General features: G+C 40.8%; 1 protein-coding gene across 8 annotated transcripts in view; it reads left to right on the top strand.

Annotated features, from left to right (window-relative positions):
• Positions 1 to 22,742, top strand: part of LOC109032066 (uncharacterized) — a 296,669-nt gene that overhangs the window by 21,180 nt on the left and 252,747 nt on the right. For 3 of the 8 annotated variants that reach the window (XM_072302695.1, XM_072302689.1, XM_072302693.1), the window contains exons 3-4: positions 1,560 to 1,605; positions 22,250 to 22,300. The exons of 3 other annotated variants lie outside the window; for them this stretch is intronic. Coding sequence is in view for 1 of the 5 variants with exons in the window: in XM_072302694.1 (XP_072158795.1) it covers positions 1,560 to 1,605 (46 nt within the window). In the remaining 4 variants the exon portion in view is untranslated. The remainder of the gene's footprint in view (positions 1 to 1,559; positions 1,606 to 22,249; positions 22,301 to 22,742) is intronic. 2 more of the 8 variants (XM_072302694.1, XM_072302688.1) reach the window with 1 other exon arrangement.

Raw genomic sequence — 22,742 nt, forward strand, 5'->3', positions numbered from 1 at the left:
ACGAACGGACGTTGGACACGGTGGAAACTTGACACGCAAACGAGAAGAATAAGTGTGTAAGTTGATTTATGACTGTCGGTCCAGCACCGCACATGTCGACCGCAACAGGATTGCGCAATTTCAATAAAAAGCTAAAATGGGTTCAATTACATGATACTAGCAGGTACAGGGTACACCTCCGGGCTGTTACGCGGCCCAAGCCCTAGAAGACGCTTTGCGCCTTCAAAAGACCGTTCCCTGATTCATTTTTACAAAAATTTAAAGCGATCGGGCCCATCTCGAGGTCAAAATCTGTCATTAGTTGCAAGAATTATGAAACTGGCCTGAAAGATCTTCCAAAAAAATAAAACCAGAGAAAGAACATCTAGGTAACATACGTTTTCTTTTTTATCAAAGTCGGCTTATACCAATTTGATCAACAAAGCAGTCAATAGGAGAGACAGATAACTGTTGTTCGCTGCTTTTTCATTAACAATTGCAAAAATTTGGTTTGGGTGAATTCAAAAAATGATACAAACTGCTAATGATAGATTGAATCAAAAGCTCCTATGGAGGGAATTCCGTCGTTGAAGAGTGTGGAAAGCCAAAACGTGCGAAGCGCCGTATATCGACGGTGAAACTACCAAACCACGTATCTCGTTTGCGGTGTTTAAAAATCTACGCTCACATTTTATTTTTTTGAAGTAGACCAAATCAATATCATTCCTTGAAATTTTCACGGAATTTTCTCCGCACAAAGAAGAAAAATCACAGAAATTTTCAAGACTGGATGTTAAGTTGTTTTTCATTTAAAAAATAAAGTATGACAGGAAGTCTGCGACGTCGCAAACCGAGATACGTGGTTTGGTAGTTTCACCGTCGATATGGTGTTGCTAAGATTGTACCCCATGGCGTTTCTTACTGTTGAAGAGCCTGTTTTGGTTCATATAGAAAGTGAAACACAAACCACCATGAATAATATTGTGTTGCTGTTGGTACAGTTTTTGGCGACTTAAGCACAGAAAACCAAGGAGAGACTGTGAAAATGAATTCTTTCAATTGCGACGTTGGTATTCACCACTCTTTCTTTTAACCTGAAAAAAAAAAAAAAAAAAAAAAAAAAGGATGTAGAGTCCAGACTCTTGAAAACATTGACAAGAAAAAATACTCTCGATTCAATCGGATTTTTGCTTGAATCAAAACGAAATCCGCTTAAATTAAGAGGTTTGGTTCTTGATTTAAGCTAGATTCCGATTGAATCAAGAGCACTTTTTCTTGTCGATGTTTTTAAGAGTCTGGACTCTAGATCCAATGTGTTTTTTTTTTCCAGTGTATCAAAGAAACTCAGCGGGCTGATTGTTGAATTGATAGACAATGCTGTAGACGAAGGAAACAAAAGGGATTTGGAGGAATCCTATATATTCGTGGAAGCGGGTGATTGCAATTGCTCGCATTTTAAATTTTACGAAACGTGCACTATGACTCCTGAAAATAGAATAAGTATTGACTTTATTCCTTAGAATATTAATTGACCCGATTTTGCATTCAATTATATAATTTGTATTCAACTTTTGTTACAGGTGAGATGCCGCAGATTCTATACAAGAACTTTTCAAGGCATTTATCGTGAGTAAATAAAAGATCTTTATTTTACTGTCTTATTGGCAAAACATCTACTTTAATGCACAGAAGATAAAATTACCAACGAGATTTACATTCAGATTCAATGTTTTTTTTCCAGTGTATTACCTTTCTTCAGGAAAACTAGCTGCCATTCTCTCTTGAAGTTGTCAGCCAAAGGCTAGGGTTATTTTATGTTTAACTTCCCTTATTAACCAAACTGTTGTGTTGAAATTTCTCTCTGTGGACCTAAAATTCCCTCTACGCGGAACACGCCGGAAAACAAGACTTTTCAATTTGCAACCCTGTCGACGGAGGGTCTGAGGCCGCTCCGATCAAAACTCACCCTTCAAGGAAGCAAGAGCAGGAGCGCAGCAGATCACGTCTCATCCCTTTATAACGCGTGAATAACACCCCTGCAAAGGGTTGGCGCGCCATCCATCCCTTTTAACGCGAGAATAACGCCTCCCCGCCGCTGGCGCCCGCTCCCGCTCCTTGGGCAGGGTCAAGAACCTCGCGGCGCGCGGCGTTCGTCTATGGAGTTTTGACGGTCGGTAGTCCGGTTCAAGCGCGGTCACCGTTTCGCGTCTCGCCTCTCGTCTCGCCGCCTGCTCTGGATTTGGACAAGTTGTCCAGCGAGGCGACCCGGCCAGACGAGACGCCCGCGGCGCGCCCGGCGCGGGCGGACCCACGATTAATGACCTTTAAATTGCCCCAGGTCCCCCGTCTTCGGATTCGAATCCTCTAACGGTCTCTGCGTAATTAGTCCAGGCGCCTGGTAGCTAAAAATGAGGCTACCTGGAATTTTGGGTACACAGCGATTTTTTTGGCTTACTTTATGTTTTTTGGGTCGCTGAATCCGAATCTGAAGTTTCCGCACGCGTATCTGGTGAGCATTTTCCGCTATTTTGAAAAAATGGCCTAAAAAGGCCTTTTTTTGCGGTTTTTTTGATATAGCGGCTACGGATGAGGAAAAGTCCCGGATTTAGCTAATGTTTTGAATAGCTGACATAATTTGGAAGAAAATGGTGTATACATATGTTAGGTTTGCTTAAAAATTGAGGAAGATACAGCATCGTGAACATCGCGCCTATTCACGTTTTCGCGGCGCACCCGTTAACGCGTGATCCGGCTCGCCGCGGTCAGCTAAGTTCCGAAGCGTTCCAAAGTTCCGAGATCCGAGGTTCCTCAATTTTTGAGCAAACCTAGCATATTCATATACCATTTTCTTCCAAATTTTGTCAGCTATTCAAAACATTAGCTAAATCCGGGACTTTTCCTCATCCGTAGCCGCTATATCAAAAAAACCGCAAAAAAAGGCCTTTTTAGGCCATTTTTTCAAAATAGCGGAAAATGCTCACCAGATACGCGTGCGGAAACTTCAGATTCGGATTCAGCGACCCAAAAAACATAAAGTAGGCCAAAAAAATCGCTGTGTACCCAAAATTCCAGGTAGACTTACCAGGCGCCTGGACTAATGGATTTTTGTTAATTTCGTTCTGCGTTGGTGGATTTTTCTAGAGTACTTGTATAGGGAGAGTACCGACAGATCTGAAACTCCGAAAGTCCATCAGGCCTTCACCGATGCCTCCGCGAATAAAGTTAGGGCCCAAAAGGCAGCCAACCTATGAATTTCAATTATCCAGAGCGATTTACTGATACTATCGTTACGAACCGTCCCTTATTAAGCACGTGTTTGACTCAGTTTTTGCATAAATTTACTCAATTTCGCGGAAGAACGCTCATTTCTGCCATCTTGGTTAGAATTGGAATTTGCAGACTGGCAGTGAAATTTTGTGCGTTAGAAGTTGGTTAGAAAGGTGGCTGCCTTTTTGGGCCCTAAGCCCTCCATGAACCGATCTGTCGGTACTCTCCCTATTCCCTATACAGGTACTCTAACGTGTAACAGAGGGACCAGTCTCATTACTCGCGTATTTTACCTTGGGTAGATACATAGGTGCCCCGCGAGTACTTGTAAAATTCTAATCAAGTGAAAGTTACGAAGTGCGGAAAATCGGCCGGGTGGCTTGGTTTTGACATCCCTGTAGTACCGATTGCATACTCGCCAAAATGAAGGGGCGCATTTAGTCCTACGCGCCGACGCTCAGTGAATCCAGGCAACAGGAGAGGTCGGATAAAATTTGGAACTTGAAACGCTCATAACGCCGTACAGACACACGGAAAAAAAATTGCCGATTCAACAATTCAATTGCTAAAAACAGTGAGTGCAATGTTTCAACGCAGATTTTACAATAAAAAAATGCTACTTTAACCACCCCGTGGTTAAATTAGTTTACAATGTGGTTAAAGTAGCATTTTTTTTGTTGTAAAATCTGCGTTGAAACATTGCACTCACTGTTTTTAGCAGTTGAATTGTTGAATCAGCAATTTTCTTTTTTTTTCCATGCAAACCTTTGAGGCTCTGAAGGGGGGTCCATTGGTTTCCTCGTGAAATTTTCTGTAAGAAGCACCCCTTAAAATTTAAAATGTGACGACATAAACATTAAATTTTGCGTTTTAGTCAAAACTATCATGACTGGCCTGTCTCATTAACTCGATCCATTAGAAGCTTGCACTTATGTTCATTATAGATTGCATGAAGCGTGAACTTTATGCATTTCAACAAATTGCGCTTATTTAAGGTAATGGTTCAGTAGTTGTTGATATTTACCTCTTCCAATTGATCTTTTTTAAACGTATTTTGCGCAGGCCTGATCATAATTCTCCAAAATACAATAGATCGTTTTCGATACGTCAAGTAGGTGAGATTGTATCGATATCGATTCAGTTCAGCTTATAATCGTAGCCTCAAAGTCAACACACAACAAGTCAAGTAGCACAATAAGTCAAGTGAGTAATCTGAGGAAACCGGTTTTGTGTGATAGATTTTTGATTCTTATGAGTACAACAAATGGAAATGAAAAGTGAAATCGTTAGGACATTTCTCGTTTTCAGCTTTTCCAACTGAAATCCTAAAATTTTTGTTTGAGGTTATGTTCTGTTATTTTGAACCAAACGATAAATCGAACTATATCGAATTCGATCCATCTGTCATGTCTAGAAGGGAAGACCGTTCAGTGCATTCGAAAATATTCAATTTTCAAAAGGCGCCAAATCGGTACCTGTCGCGTCGATGACGGGTCCGAAACAGGCCATTCCAGATCCTCCTCCTCACTTTTCACCGGATCTCCACTATGTCTATCTCGAGAATAATTTATTTTTATCACATCCGTTCGTCTCTAGAGCGTCTAGCTGGCGCGCTCATGTCGTCTCAACTTCTTCTTCCTCCTCTTTTTTACCGTCTCATATTTGCCGTGAGTTCGCCGAGGCTCGAGAAATTCGTCAAAATCAAATGACGCGTCGAACGGGAGGAACATACGCTCCCGACATTACACGTTAGGATGTTTTATTCATGCTACGGATGATACTTTGACCCGGCCGGTAGGTGTCTTGGTGTTGCCAACGTGAGCGTTCTCTTTCCGTAACACTCGTTCGCTTTGAACTTCGGTTCCTTCCGAGAAGGTCGGAAAACGAGGCAAATATGCATGAAACATCACACTCGTAGGGAATAACATTAAGAAGCCGAGATGGATGATCTAACACGGTCGATGCATCGCGTCTCAAATTCCAAGTGTGGCGCTTGTGGCAGTTCCGAACAGAATCACTTCGGAGCTCGAAATGACAGTAACTAACTACTTCTTTGTTTTGACACATTGAGATATCTATGGTCTCGTAGCCAGCAGTTGGGGGAGGGGGAGGTTTGAATTCCTTCCTTTACACGATTTTTTCTCCCAAAAGAGGACATTTTTCATGATACTTAGGATTTATTTTTACTTAGAGCTCCTCAAGAAATATTCAATCACATACAGCCCTAGCTGTCGCCCTCCATGAAAATTGCCTGTCCCTGTCTTTGGGGATATGGTATGTTACCTATCCTAGAAAATTCATCGTAACCATTAAAGTTCTGAACGTTGCAAAAAGCTGCACTCAGATTTTGGGAGAATTAATTTTTCTGATGGGCATTCTAGAGAGTGAAGGTCCAAAAAGTCTGCTAACTTCTCGTTATTATAAACCGAAATTGGTTAGTGGAACTATAATAAGGCGCTTTAAGCTAAGTATCGTTCCTGAGAAGCTGCGGAGACATTATTTGATGGAAGTTAAGAATGGTAACATATGGAATGCAGCTATTCGTGCACAACGAACATGCTTGTAGCATTCACACACCAATGAAGGCGTTCTTCACGCTCTGGCCTCATTTACAAACGCCTAGAATGCAACTATTCGTGCTCAGTGGACGTGCGTGTAGCATGCACGCAACAGTGAAGGCGTTCTGGCTTCGTTTTTGACCTCCCAGCTCTTACAAAGCGTCCGCCGCGCCGTCTGTTGTAAAATCTGACGGCGAGATGATGATGCGTTGAGAGAGGGACGTTAAAGCAAGGATCAAAGAACGAGGGTGGCAAGGGGCCTCGGGTGGCGTGCATATTATCACGGTGCGTTGCACTGTAAGGGTAAAGCCGTAAAGCTCGAATCCCCCCTAACATTGCCACTGAGCACTGCACTCGTACACTTAATGATGACTGACTGGTGTGAATGTCGTACTCATCGTTTGCAGTGCACTTTGGTCAATTGTTTTCTTGTTTCAAACAGTTCCCTTGACACAATGCTCCAGTAATCATCAATTGAAATGAAGCGATGATTCCCGAGGGTGATTTGACCCCAATTAGCGATGAAAACACCATATTTCTGCCCCATCCATAAAACACCTATCTGCATAGGGAAATTAATGCCACATACATTGCTTTTAAAATGAGTCATAAGTATCAGTTCCTAATTACAATAGTCCAATTTTTATCCACCTGGACACATTTCCACCGATGAGGCCATCAAAGCTTGTTTACTGGCGATTTATTCAAAATCAAATAAATTGGCCTCATTGGGGTGTTTCCGATGACAGCAAGAAAAAAAAACCATTCCGGATTTAGTTAAATCGGGAAAAAGAGGTTTGAAGTATTTTTCGCCTGTACGTGTTTTAATGTTTACCTTTCAAGTCTCAAAAAACAACGTTCCTCAATTAATATCGCCCATCCTCACTATCTCAACATAGTGAAATAATAAGGACAGTGAGGAACTTCATATATGTATTTTATGAAAATTGGACGAGGGGGGTCGATTATTGGAATGGATAGACAAAACTATAGACAAAGAAGGGAAAAATGATACGAAGGGATCCTATTGGTGGAAGCGTGTGGTTGCTATGGACAAAGGAGGTAAGTTATAGACTAACTACAGTGGCAACCCACGAGGGACCCTATAGTTAGTCCATCATTTTCTCCCTTAGTCTATAGGAACCACCCACGTTAACCAACAGGATCGCTCCATACTCTTTATGTCTTCTTTGTCTATCAATTTCAATAATCAGCCCGCAGCTTACTTTCCCGCGACCTTTCCCAAATTTCACGACTCAACATCTCTTGAATTAATCACGAATTCGCGATTCGAGGAATTCAGAACAGAGCCAATAGGACTTTCTCGTCGCTCGCTATTTCGGGTCCGCGTTCATTGAGCCTTAAATCTGCGACAATTTGTATCTTTCCGGGGCGAAGCGATGCAGTCCCTTTTGCATGAATAAACTATTACCCTTAATTACGCCGGGAACACCCTAATGAAAGGATCATTTCTCTTTGCCTGAGGTCTGTCGTGCCTGCGGGGCGGGGCATTTTGTAAATGGCTGCAACCATCACGAACGTACGAGGAGAGAGACCGCCACCGGGTTCGGGACTTCAGATGGTGCACTTAAAGTAACGAAGATTAAGCGATAAAACCACCCTAAGCGACTGAGTATTGTCGCAGTGCTACCAGTACTGCCGTGCTAAGGAAGAACGCCGTATGAACTTTCGAGAGTTGCCAAATTTCCTCCTAAGAAATGTTTACTTTTGAGAAAAGTTATGGATATTTTCCCTCGAAATGTTCAGAAAATGTAGGCGGTATTCTGAACAAAATTATCTGAGAAATTTGAAAAAAAACATATTCACAAATTTTCCTGAAAATTAGTGATTTGTCACAGGAAGTTTGGCAACGCCTGAAGGCTCGCACGGCGTTCTTCCTTAGCACGACAGGGTAGTCTTACAGCTCTGTCGAGAATTCACTTATTTATCAAGATATTCATCATTTTTCGGAGATATACTCGCATCAGAAAAGCTTCGTATTGTTCTTCAAATCTTCAAATGTGTATATTTTGAATATGATGGATTCATATTTTAATCCGACGGTTTCAAAAACACTCGAGGAACTGCCATGAGGAACTCGTATACCAATTTATATACTTTACCGGTTGAAAAGAAGTTGAGTTTTTCTTTAGAGAATGTGAAAACCATGCGTACAGTGATGAGTTAAGTCTATGTCTCTTGTCCGATTTATATGCATGTTTCATGCATCTAGCATATCTCAAAGTCATAGGCTTTGTCATAGGCCTCTGTAGAGGCACGACGCCATACCATTTATTACTTTTTTTTAAAAAAAATTTTTTCTTGGAGTTATTTTTCCTGTTAACCTCTTTTTATCGCCACCTTAATCACATTTGAAACTTTAAACTTATGGATGCTTCTTGTTGAATGTATCAAGAGGTTAAGGCATGGAAAATACCTCGAAAAAGTAAAAGTAAAAAGTAGAAGACTAACAATTCCTAATTCAGAATGAACGCAATTCAAAATAAACCATACCAAAGTTCCAACTTCCAGTAGCTCAAATTGCTTAGCTGCCAAAATGAAGGAGAACAAAATAGACTTCCAAGTCAAGACATCTGACCTTTGCAACAGACCAATTCATTTCGAAACAATGGAATGCTCGAGAGGTCGACTTCTTGAATGAGACAGATCCGTTCGTTTGACTAGTTCCTGCCCTAAAGAAATTCCGTAAAACAAATTTCAGAGAGAATCAAAGCACTTAGTCGAATCGCCGCGAGCAAAGCCCTGATAATAGATCTTATTCGATAGTGGTTCGATGTATCATTTGGTTCAGAACAATAGAACATAAACTCAAACCAAAATTTTAGGATATGAGTCAGAAAAGTCGTAAATGAGAAATTTCGTAGCAACTTAACTACTCTTGGCCAATCAGTACTCATACGAATCAAAAATCCATCACAAAAAAACCATTCCGTCAGATTACTCAATTGTCTTTTGAAGCTATGTTTATGTTTTGAACCTATCGATTTCGATACAATCTCCCCCGTTGGATGTATCGAATACGATCCATACTTCCCCCATCGGGGAAGTATCACAGCCCCATGCGGGAAATCCGTCGAATGTTCCGCACCGGTTACTCCGGGCCCGGAGAACTCCCACATCGGAAAAGTGACCGAACGTTCTCTCATTATACGGGGAAACGTAGACGCTGAGCCCGCAAGGCGAAGATAAGTTACAGCGATCGGAAGGAACTTAGAGTTTCCAAGCTGCGGGGGAGGGTGTAATGAAATCAGGATTGAGGGTCGTGGTAGAAGCGGGGCCAATTTTAAAGCCACTCGAGCGTTAGCGCTGGCCCTCGAGTGGTCGAACGGTTGCAGAACACTCGCACGCCAAGAGCTCGTTTAAGGCTCCTTGTACTTAAACTGTCGTCAACGTCAAGTTTTCAGAGCTAATGCAGTAAAACAGCTCTGTTTGTAAACCTCTCGGTACCTCCAGATCGGGTTAACTGCGTTTACAGGGGTGAGGGTGAAGCTGCACTCTCCGAAATCCAAATGTCACACGCAAGAATCTTTTGACCTTTGAGTTGTGAGATGAACTTAAACTTTTTGGCAGGAAGACTTACCGTCACCTTCCGGTCAAATTATCACAAGCGTCATTCGACGTTTCAAATTTTCCGCCGCCATTTTATTTTTTTGTAGAGGAATTTATTGTTCAACGAAGCTGTCCGAAAATTTCACTGAATTTTATCTTTGCTACCGATAAAATTCAGGGAAATTTTCAAATTGATTCAACCAACAATTCTTCTGTGAAAAAATAAAATGGCAGCGGAAAGTTTGAAACGTCACATGGCGCTTATGATATTTTGGCTGGAAGGTGACGATTCCGGTTAGGTGCGGAGAGAGGGTAGGATTGTGGACTGATGGCGAGAAATGGGCGCATCGGTGTATTCTGTTGGTATTAATCAGGGTCGAGTTTCTGAGCAACGTAAGCTTTGACTATTCCAAAATCGATCCTTCGTTGGAATTTTAAGTTTTCACGCTTATATGGAAGAACAATCCGAAATTTTAAGAAATGAAGGCTCATTCGACGGGAGTAAGCAGAAGTGTAGAAAATGTCTGTGTGTGGTGTGAGGACATCTCTGAGCGCGTGAGGAAATTTATCGAGGTGCTTTTTTTTTTTCTTATTTTAGAAGCAGCGTCGACTTTTCAAATTTTTTTGGGCTCATCCCGTATTTCTGACCTATCAAGTTCCCCAGGAATTTTTAAAAACGAGGAGATTTTGAGGCTGAAATTTTCATTAATCGGTGTCTTTTTGGTGTGAAATTTTAAATTGAATACGCACAATGTCCACAGCTACTATACTCGATACTTGCTCATACCCGCAGTTGCGTTTGCTTTCCTTCATGAGGAATTTAAAGTTTTACATCCTATAATTGAATCAGTGAGAACGAAAACACACCAACTCGGAATAATGAAAGTAATTAAGACACACAAAACTGCACAGTAGGCGAAGAAGTTAGTCTAAAAAAAAGATTTTTGGTGCCGAAAGACAAATACTTAAGGACTTTTTCTAAAAGTCCAAGTTGTAACAAATGCGCTAACTTCAATGAACTTCAGAAAAATTGACTTCTTCAACGAAAATTGAGCATTTTCGAGTTACCTAGTTGGTGTGTTTCCGTTTTTACTGATTCAATTATGCCACAGTACACGTATTGAGTATCATAAAGTCCTTAAGTACATGAAATGAATTAGAGCTTAATCTGCACCATTCGTTATCTACAGTTCAAGTTTATTAGATTTCAATCAATTTAAAGACCGCGGGATGGACAATGGACATAAACATAGATCATACTGTAGCCATGCGGTTGCGGTTAGATCTCCAAACTCAACGGAAGCTTATACGCCACTGGCTCCCAATGGGAAGTCCTGTTTGCTCCTTTCCAGGCTCCCTCTTCTCAGAGAAAGTTGAATACCCTCCATTTTTAGATTTCTTCTTTTTATTTTTCATCATGCTCATTGGATCGGTTGTTTACTTTTTAATGAGCTTTCCGGGCAATCCTACAGCCAATTTCCAATCATCCACTGGAGGGTTCTTTGAGTGTTTGAGATCTTTCGCTAGTGTTTGATGCGATGTTTTTCTCCGGAGTTTCTTTGAACGTCTCGTCGATCACGCTTGAACTGAAGATGAAATAAGTTTTTTATTTGTGCTTTTCTGTTTACTTATTTATTTATGTATTTATTCATTCATTTTTTAAATCTACGAATACCTTTTTATTACAGCCATACTGATGGAAACTGACCCTCTCAGTTGAAGACTAAAGAGGGCGAGATGGGGAGAACGTGAAAATATTAGTCTAGCTTTCATCTCAAAATATGGAATTAGTTTTATGGTAACATATGGTCCTAAATAATCATGGTTCGACACTATAGCTTTGAATATTTTGGTAATAATGAGATTCTTGTAAAGTGGCAACTGTTAAAAAAAAGTCTTCATGAAGAAATACAATAATTTCTGAAAACAACTCAATTTAAGTTCAAAACGGACATAGAGCATGAAGAGGGTTCATAGGGGCCGGAAAAACACAGGAATTCTCATTTGGCGACAAAAATCACGAGAATTTCGAGGATCATTAAACTACCAAAAACTTTAGAGGTACCAAAACTTTAATGAATGACTTTAAAAACTTGAAACTTTGATGAAGCGCGAACATTTTTCGAAGTCTGCAGAAATAATCGTCGCCCCAAAATGAAGTCGCATCGCACCTCTTCGCATCTCTTCTTGGTGTGGCATGGGGTATATATCGAGGTTGCCACAGTCAAGGAATACCGAAAAAACCGGGAAATGTCAGAGAAAATGACGAAAATGTCCGGGAACAATCAATAAGCACCTTTATTTGTTTTCTAGAATGGGTTTGACGTGGCGAACAACAAATGCCCAAAAACTATTTCTAATCATGCCTTTTTGACCATCTGGCATATCTCCAATTGGACCGCGTTAAACAAGCCACATCATCTATTTATTGCCAAAAATCGGACAATTTAATTTTTTACATGATAAAGATTGTGCGGATTTTTGTGCATATTTCAGTGAATTTTCTTCATGACACAAAGCAACATTCCTCGAATTTTCAAAGGAATCGTCACAATAGTTCTTTCGTAAAAAATAAAATTTCCCCGTCAAATTCGGCAATAGCTGATGTGGCTTGGTTCCTTTCTGTTTAACGCGGTCCAATGGGTCACTAAACCATGAACGAATTTTGACTTGCGAATATAGTTTTCTGAAGGAAAATGACGCGTAGAACACGATGCGCACATTAAAAACGCGAACAAGTAACTCAATAACTGAGAAATGCGCAGTTCAAATCGATTAACTTATACGCAAATTTAAAACGCCCCGGTTTCGCGCCGCGCCGAATGATGTCATCCGGCACCAATCAGAAGCGGGCACGGGTTTCCACGACTTCCGTCAAATGTCTATCTACTCCTCGTATATGAAAACAATACTAAAGTCGAAATTATATCTTTTGAATTCAAGACTTGAATCTCATTCATATGTTAGCTGTAATAAACGAGCAACAATTCCATTTTGAAACACGTTTTATTTTAACAAACATCAGAGGAAAATGAGAGAAGATTGCGATATGACTACCGCAGTGCGTCAACACCGTCAGTTTCCCGCCATTCGGATGCGTTTGAAATGTATTGCAGTTTTTAGATTTTTTAAAAGCGGGGTTTCTCCGCGATTTCGGCTCCATAAAAATGCGGAAAAATCACCAAAATATGCAAAAAAATAAACAAGGTTTAGTGACCCATTGTCAGGGAATCTCACCAAACTGTGTCAGGGAAACCAGAAAGATGTCAGGGAATTTACTTTTCTAGACTTGGTGGCAATCCTGGCATGTAGAACGGAACTGATCCGGTTAAAATTTGCCGAGGCGCGTTGACACACGAACATTCGCGTCGAAATCCAGACGCGTTAATTACAGCGAAACCGCGGACCGCCCCGTGAAAAGTTCGAGCCGGGGAGGCGAACGCGGAGCAAGAAGCTGCGTCCTCGAGCTCGAGCAGATGCAAATCCGACGCAAAAACGGAACCGGCGATAAATCCGCGTCGCGAACTTGCATCGGTATCGCATTACAGTTTTACACTTGCCGTCAAATTAATTTGCATGTTAGCTCTCAATCCCGGCTCCGCACAGTGGATCGAGTCAATCAGAGGAGTCGGGACATGAAACTCTTGACTAAAACTGCAAATTTTGATGTTTAATGGAGATGTTGCATGGGTGAGGGATTTGCGATTTGACCATTGATTCTTAAGTAGAAGTTCGCGAGAAACACGATGGTACCACTGGTTTTCTCTGAAATTATCTCCCAAGCTCAAAAAAAGCTCTCAAAGTGAGGCTAAAATGGAGGGGATATCCCACCCTACCCTGAGAGTTTACCTCTACATCAAAACAAACTCTCCATGCAAAGCTAGGGAGCAAATACATTTGCAGTGATGCCGTGTTTTCAGTTTTGGAGTCCCCAAATAAAGTGGCAACCCTGCTAATGTATTTGCTCCCTATCTTTGCATGGAGAGTTTGTTTTGATGTAGAGGTGAACTCTCAGGGTAGGGTGGGATTTCCCCTCCATTTTAGCCTCACTTTGAGAGCTTTTTTTGAGCTTGGGAGATGATTTCAGAGAAAACCAGTGGCACCATCGTGTTTCTCGCAAACTTTTACATAAGAGACAATAATGGTCAAATCGCAAATCCCCTCACACATGCAACATCTCCATTCGTCTTATCTTAAATTTTGAGGGTTGCTGCTTAAAGACTATTTCACGAGAAAACCAATGGAACCACTTTTAAAAGCTCAAAGTTTTGTATGAACGGTGTTTTGAGCTTTTGAAGTTTCCAAAATTTGTCCGCCCTACCCCATCGACTCGAACCATTGTGCTCCGCTGCCGTCGTCTCTCCTGTAGGTTTACCGCCCGCCAGAGCCTCCAGCTCCACCTGCTTTGGCGAGCAATAAATCAGCCCCGAGTAGGATCCGTTATATTCTGCACGCTCGAGAGGTATCTGTTGAATAACGATAAAAAGTGAGTGTGGATCAGGTACATCAATTCATGTAAAGTGGGCCGCCCGACACTCGTCCAACATTTGGATCGCACTTAGCAAAAAGGAACCAGCGCAATTTCGGGGTTGTAAAAATGTTGCTTCCTCATATTTAGCTAAAAATTCTCCCAAAATGGGAAATAGTTTTGGCCTCCCACCAAAAAATTGTTAATTTTAAAGGGAAATTAGTGTGGTTACATTAGTGGGAGAATTCTTGTACAACATCGCGATTGAAGTACGCATTCCTCGACTTGAGCCATGATATTCTGTGACGCTTTTTGACAGTGCAAAACGCAAGTAACACTAACTCGGACTCTCTCAATTACGTAACGCCCGCCAGGGAAATCCTCCATTACAAATATGTCTATTTTCCAGTAGATGGGGCCACAAATGGGTCTCTCCCCCAGAATTAATAATGTTTCTTTAGATTTGCATCTTTGTCTAACGTCTAGCTTGCGTTAGCCTTATTTCTCCCCTCCATATGCATGCACAGTTGCACACCCTCGCGTAGGCTCGAGGAGCCCTTCCCTAGGTGCGTACATTAACGTTCCCCGCTTATTATCTTCGAATATCCTTTGCTTGTAGAACTGTTACTACCAGCGAAATTATATAGTGCAAAAGACCATTCAGCCAGTGTTTCTCATTCTCCAGGAAACATATATTGCTTTTTAATTCACCTCTAAATGCCGTCTTTTAATTATGTATGCGGTTGTTACACTGAAAAAAATAATCGGTGGGATTTACCAGAGTTTGGGTGTTATTTACCATACTGTCTACTTGATTTTTTACACAGTGAAGCTGCAGCATAGTTACCAATATACCGGTATGGTAAATAACACGATACGGCTGACACTATGCGACACAGTGCCAGTGTGGCGTTCCCGACTGACTAGTATGGTAATTTCAAGCATCCAGATGCTGCGACAAACCTTGTAGATTCTAAAATCCACTCATCTTATATTATTAAATGCTTTTGATGAAAGTCGTGGATATTTTACTTACATCTTACTTTTAGAAATTCCGTTACATACACAATCAATGGCAGTTAAAGACAGTTTCAACGAGAAATAGCAGATAATTGCTTCACTGATTTCAAGTAAATGATACCAAAACCATACTTGTTATTCGCGTTAAGGTATCATTTACAGACTAAATCAGATCCACGGAAAATTTAATTGCATATAATAAATAGATAGTTCAAAATATACCCACAAAAAGACACTACATGAAAATCCAATCGCACGGTTCACGGTGGGGCAGAAGCTGCCAAATTTTGCTTAAAGTTACAGTTAAACATCAATCCCACGCACATTTGTCTCTTCATCTGAGTATGTTGAGCTTCGAAAATTTTAACAAGAATATAGATATACCTACGAACGAAGTATTCAAAAATCACTTCTAGTCGATTATTTTCAAATTACTTCCGCACTTTTATGTTTTCGAAATGACTTTACACAGAACCGATATTCACTGGATTGCAGAACAACTTTGCGAAGGTTTTCAAATTTTCAGGATTCCTTCACTTTGCAAGCCAGATTCATTGTAGCAACTCCTAACCTCCAGAAATTGGTCGATACGAATAACGAAAAAATCTCAGAAAATGTATGTGGCAGATCAATATAGATAGATTCGAAGAGAAGACGGTAGCTTTAGGGACAATTCGAACACAAATTTGGGCAAATTACGCGTGGATTCACATGGATTAATATGGATCAATAAAACACAGCCACGGACTCCGACCCTCAACGTGATAAATTTATAACTGACAAACAGACAAACGAAAAATGGCGGACCACAGACCGCAGCGCAGTCAAGCGGGAGCTCTCACCACGCTGACTATACCAGTATGGTAAATTTAACCTACCAACACCATGACCAGTCGCATACAGATGCCTACAGATATCAAACGCAAGTGTTACCATGTTATTCCATACTTTTAACTCATCGTATGGTAAAAAATACCCAGCTGATGGTGAGAAATACCTAAACGATGGACAGACACACCTAACTGATATTTACAATCCGGGTATGGTAATTTTTATATCGAGTATGATTCTCACTTTCATCTAGATGCTTAAATCGACCATTATTTGGCTTTTTATCACCATATTTTTTTTTACTATACCATTATGGTCAATCCCACTTCCACTTTTTTTCAGTGTACCATATCATGAAAGCACGCAAAGCAGTTTTACGCAGCGACATTCGATAGAATTCACCCGACACTCATGAAGTAACTAAGACCACAAAAACAAACAGTTAAAAAAGTTTGTGTTCATGGTTACTTTGAGTTACTTTTCGGTCAGATCAACCAAAAGGGCTTGGTTGATCGACCAAATTTTCGATAAAATCGACCGAAACCGTAGGGCGTAATGGACCGTCTCCATTATAGTTCTGCGGTTCGATCCTATCGGCTCGTATTTGATATTTAACGATGTTAGACATTTTCAACCCAAAAATTCGGGCAATGTAACCCAAAGATTTGGTCAATGGGACCCAAAAAAAGACTATTAGAAAAAGACATTAACCGTACGTTTAGGCTACTTTGTGTTCTATTCCCCATATTAACGTAAAATGTCGGTTACTTTATCTTACTGTGCAACTGCGTATTCTGATGTCGATGACTTTAGCAGCGGATTTTTTACTTATCTTTACTTTTTTTTATGTGTTACTTTCATTATTAAATATTTAAGGCCGTCTGGTGTGGAAAAGAGGATTCCGAATTTAAAAAAAAGAGATAATTGAGATTATCTCGATACTTTTCTCTTAACGATTGCTTTTCATCAGTGAGGTAAATCATGCGCTTGAGGGGTTCCGTATGATAGCTCCTCATCGATGTTAATCCCAACCAGCGGCGTGGCGTGCTTTGCGATATATCGATTGCTATGCCATTTAAACCTATGGAAAAGGATCGATAAACAGGGTGTTCGCAGCGAACACCTTGATAATCGATCCTCTACCATACGTTTGAATGGCAAAACAATCGATACATCGCAATTCGCGCCACGCCACTGATCCCAACAAAATACTCAAGAGAAGCTGTTCGCAGAGCGGAACTTTTTTAAACGGAAATATTGAAAAGAACTCTCTCCAATAACTCCTCTTGAAGGGAGCGTCTCAGATCAAAGTTTGGAAGTAGCGAAATTACATTTCTCTTCAGGGCGGCGGAGGAAAATTAAGTTTCAAGCTTTCTTTTAATCAGAACCAATCAGTTTTAGCTCTTAGAAATTATAATTCTTCTTAAATTAAGAATTTTTCTCTCGTTAACAATAAGTGACAATTAAGCTTTCAAGGGATGGAGAGAAAAACTTTATTTCTTTTTCGTAAGCATAACCGGAGTGTGGAACAATATGAAGAACTTGAAGGGAAGGGGGAATATAACAAAAAAGGCGCTACCGAATAGAAATATCACCTCGTCGCGCCGTTTTTCGTCGCTTAATCCAGTTTCTCATTCTGAAGACTAAGAAAAAAACTGTAGTGCTGAAGGCGCACTTATATACTTACACAAACGGAGTATACAAAGGGCTCTTAAATGCATTCGGAGTTCGGCTATTTACTTTGCCCGAATCTAATTTGTGTTAAGTAATCCAGAGTGCCATCAATAATGCAGGCATTCAAAGCCACCCGAACCATCACAAGCTTGGAATAAGTTAGCAGGCAAACCATCGGAACGTTTCTTCCGCTGTGTTAGCGAAAGAGGTGAACTTTTTCTAGCTTAAGAAACTAAATTCTCTCGTCTCTTACTCCTTTTAAAATTCTGGACCCGAGTCGAATGGATACAACACGGAAAAAAGAAATTAGTTGCCAAAATCTTTTCTATGCTTTTCTTGTAATAACGAGATTGTAATGACTATGCATATAACCATTACATGGGTTGGTTTAGTTATAGCACCTATCATGAAAAAAAATGATACCTACATGTGTAGCATTGTATAACTTTGATATCGAATAGGTGTCAATAATCGATTTTTGACAAAAAGCCGGTATATGCCGTCTCTACCTAAAATGAATCAATGTAAACCGTAACAAAATGAAGTTAATATCTTCGTACAAAATAAATCCAAAACTGCAATGTGTATTTTATGTAGTCCAACGAACCCAAAACAGCAAGAGTCGTCATGCGATCCTTCATAATTGCTTCTCTCCCGTCGTTGTCACATACATGCAGGGACGGACTGGCCGGGGTGGCGATGGGGCTATCGCCCCACTTTCATCGGCCATAAGGGGCCCCGGAGGGCCCCTTTTGGCCGATTTGAAGGGCCGTATTTCGCCGTTTCGAAGAAGCGCCCGAGGGCTTTTTCGGTTCGTCCTCGAGAAAGGGCCCCGAGACTCCTGAGAGGACAGGACACTTTATTGCCGATTCGGAGAGCGCCCTGAAGGAGCTTTTTTATGCCGTATCTAAGGGCGTTGCATTTTGAGAGCCCTTTTTTCTGATTCGAATAAGTCCAAAGGGGTCCTTTTTTGCCATTTCGGAAGAGCCCTGAAGGACTCATTTATTGCCGATTCGAAGAAGACTCGATGGAGCCTTTTTTTGCCGCTTCTAAGGACCTTAAAAGAGCCCCTTTATCTGATTCGAAGGAGTCCTTTTTTGCCGTTTCCAAGGGACCATTTATTGCCGATTTGAAGAGGCCTTGATGCGGTTTTATACCGCCTCTAAGGACCTTCAAGGCACCGGGCTCTTTATCGCCGATTCGACAAAAGGGTCCTTTTTGCCGGGGGCCCTTTGGTACTGATTCAGAGAGGCCTCGAGGGCGCATTTCTATGCAATTTTGAACTTTGGAGGTCCCTAGTAGGGAACCTTTCCTACCTTCCTCAAGGGATTTCGTAGGGGCCTTCGGCGATTTTTCCCCCCTTTAGCGAAATCCATAATGGGGGCTGTCCATATAATACGTAACGCAGTTTTTTCCGATTTTTTTACCCCCATCCCCCCTCCGTAACGCATCGTAACGCAAGCTCGAACCATCCCCCCCCTCAAAAAAAATAAATAAATACGTAACACAAGCCTCGCCCCTCCCCCCTATTTTGGTCAGTTTTTTAAATTAACAAGGAAAAAAAAGGTCTTACGGCAAAAAAGAGTTACGTAACGTTGGGCTTGACCCCCCCCCCTCCTCCCCCCTTAATACTTTACGTATTGTATGGGCAGCCCCAATGACCTCTTTCTAATTCAAAAATTCCCGCGACATAAGGCCTCTTTCGACACATTTAAGACTTTAATTTAGGTCACTTGGGCTATTAGGCGGTAATTAGGCCACTTTAATGGTTTATTACTTGTCTTTAGGTATGTTTTAACCTTACCATGCACCCAAGTTACCTGTGAGCGAGTATTTCTCGAAACTAAAACTTATTAAAACGCGGATTCGATCGCAAATTGGGCAAGAACTACTGACTTACTTGATGTTATTGTACGTAGAAAGAGATTTGACCAAATCTATTGATCACGAGATAATAATCAACTTGATCGCGGCAACCTCAACAGAGTTAAAAAGGCTGTTAATGGCGTAAAACTGTGTTTCTATTTCCAGTTTAATTAACACAATAATTTTCAAAGTGTCAGATTTTTGTCAATTTTTTGTTTGTATTTTTATTTTCATTTTTATTTTTATTTCGATGGCTAAATTCTGAAAACACGTATCTCGGAATCCGCATCATTAACTCATGAACCCTGAGACTCATAAGGATACACGCAAAACATGAGCATCCTTACGAGTCTCAGGGTTCATGATGCGGATTCCGAGTTACGTGTTTTCAGAATTTAACCATCGATTTATTCATTCATTACGCGTCATTTAACTAGTAAACGGCACTGATTTTTCTATGAGCAGAGCGAAGAAAGGATCCAATAAAACGTTCAAAAAAAATTAAGACAGTTGTCAATTTTGGCGGCTAAAAAGTACATTTAAAAAAAACAAACGAACAAAAAAATCCGAACTGTGTTTTTCAGAATGTGTTCTTTTAAAGCTGGGTACGCACTAGAGCGTTTTTGACGAACGAACCGAATGAGCAGCCACGAAAGACTGCTCGAGCTGTGCGGCAAGTGCGGACGGGTCTACGAACGGCTCGAGCGTTTCTCCCGCACAAGCGGAACGAGCCGAATAGCATCAAAAGCTTTTGATGTTATTCGGATCGTTCCCGCATTTTCCAGCCACGAACCGCTGATTTTTACCGTCCAAAGTGCATCAGTTGACCGCTTGATTAAGATGGAAAGGCATCAAGTGGCAGTCGGTGCTTTTTTAATTATATTCAAGTTGTTAAAAAAGAAGAAAAAATCTCTCCCGCACTTTTGGATGAGAAAGTTATGTAGAGTGCGTGAAAATAATTCGCTCGTGAGGGATATTGACTTCTTCCACTTTCAAAATTTAGTGCGCATGAGTTCAGTTGATTTGGAGAAACTGCTCACTATAATTGGGTCGAAAATTACGAAGCAGGTGACAAACTTCCGTGAACCAACCCCGGTATCCAACCGACTAGCAGTCACACTGCGATTCCTAGGAACAAGGGACGCATACACAAGTTTGCAGTACTTGACAAAAATCTCAAAGCAAAAAATCAGCGAAATAGTCATCCAAAAGGACGATCATCTTCGCGCTCGCGGCGTTCCCGCGAAAAAAGATCGGATCGTTCTGTTCCTCGCGTTTGAGTGTCTGAACATGTCGAATACGTGTTTAAACTGCTCGCACCGTTCGGCTCGTTCTGTTCGTTCGTCAAAAACGCTCTAGTGCGTACCCAGCTTTAGACTGTCACTATTACTATTCTACTTGATTCTATGTATCTTCTGTATACTAATTTAGCTTTGGCACAATTTTTCGTTGGAAGAGGAAAATAAAAGTTGAATTCCAAGTATACAACGGATTCTCATTTTTTCATCCAGTTTAAGAAAATATACTAAGTTTTGCATTCCTGGTCTCTTTTTGGATAATGTTTCAAAAATAATATTAAAGAATAGGGTCTAAAATAGCGTAAAATTCATTCTAAAAGGGCCTAATTTTCAAAATTTTCCCCCCAGACCCCCCTAGGGGCCCGCCCCATACTTAATTTAGGGCCAGTCCGCCCCTGCATACATGTGCGCACAAAATTAATAGGCCCCATTAAAAGTATTCAGATAATCTCTCATTCCTAGCATATTTGCCCCTGCGTTGGTTTCCAGTTCATTCTCTGCACCATTTATAATCTTTGATTCAAAATCAGTACAGCAACACCAAGTTTAACCGACGTAATAAGACTAAGCAGGGTGCATATGGAAACCATAAACATGCAAACAAACATTAAATTAATTGTACTGGTGATAAGCGTCAAAGCTAACTACCCGCATCGCGAATATAGGTCCTCGCTTCCCAACTTCCTGTCGAAGCATTATCTATTTTGTTTGCTGTAATTTTGAATTAGGATCATTTGCGCAGGTAAATGTTGGATCCAAAAGCGCAGTCGTCTGATGGAAGACTCGATCTTGAACGGCAAACATCATTTAATTCCCTTTGATACAGTTGCCGGTTCCGCCGCAGTAGCGTGGCGTGAATTGCGATTTATCGCTTGTTATGCCATTTAAACCTATGGTAAAGAATCGATTATTAAGGCGTGCGCTGCGAACACCCTGTCTATCGATCCTTTTCCATAGATTTAAATGGCGTAACAATCGATATATCGCAAAGCAAACCACGCCACTGTTTCGCCGGTAATTTCGGAGCGTTATTTGAGGGCTTTCGCTCAAGCGCGAAAGACATGATCGCAAATTGACATCCGAGCTCAAAAGAGCGTGAGTAAACATCGATACTCATTCATGAGCTTCAATTTACCGAGTTGTCAAATTTCTTCGCATAAAACGATACTGTTGTTGAAGGGCTTGGAGGACATGGCGCATAAGTGCAGCTTTTGCTTTTTCGAGAAATACTTGTTTGAAGTTTTGAAATTACATGGATTCTTAAGGCCAAAAGAAATTTCAAACTAACTTTTTGATGCTAAAGAGTTGGAATTTAGGCGCGAAATTTTCACAGGATATGCATTAAGACCAATTTTACTTGAAACCATTGGTATCTCGATTTTTTTCAAAAACTGCACTTATGCGCCTTGTCCTTCAAGCCCATCTATTATCATACTGAGGTTTTAGAACTTTCGAGATTCAATTTTTTTCTGCAGAAAAATCGATGTTTGACGTGGAATGTTTAGTGAATTTTTTTTGTCATATTGCAGAAAGAATACTGAAATTTACAGAGAAGAAAAAGAAAAGCTACTCGAACTATTCAGCAGCTTTTCAGAAGATTATAAACATTTAAAAAATATGCTAAAATTTAAGTTCCATTGTCGCTGCTTCGAGTATAGCTCAGTGCTTTGCTTCTTTCATAACTTTTCACCTAACGTTTGTTTATCTTTTTGTTACAGGTAAGCTGAAACCCAGATGACTGTTTTTCACTCCCAACCGTTCACGATCGAGTAAGTGTGTAGAATTATGATTTTACTAGCCGTTCTGGGCGCGCTTCGCGCGCCCGTCACGCCTAGCCGGGGGCTACGCCCCCTGGACCCCCGGTCACTCTCTGCGCGAGTGACATTCGGCTCGCTTCGCGAGCCGATTTTGTAGTAGTTGCAAATTTTTTATCACTATATTTTGAAGATTTCATAGAAAACATTATGAAATTCTCATTCCACAATTAACTTGTAGAATAATAATGGCAGGGCAAGAAATAGACTATATCTTATGGACGGTTCCCACTTAGTAAAACAGCCAACACCACGAGAAGGTGAGGAACCATTGTTAGCCACAGTTTTACTTTTCTGAAAAAATTTACCGAAATTTTAGTTGCGTCCCCTGAAAGGAAACACGGAGAAAAAAATTTTGTGCATGGAACCCGAAGCTGAGATCATATGGATCTCTGAA

The sequence above is a fragment of the Bemisia tabaci genome, chromosome 7 (genome assembly GCF_918797505.1).
Source record: "Bemisia tabaci chromosome 7, PGI_BMITA_v3".
NCBI classification, from domain to species: Eukaryota; Metazoa; Arthropoda; class Insecta; order Hemiptera; family Aleyrodidae; genus Bemisia; species Bemisia tabaci.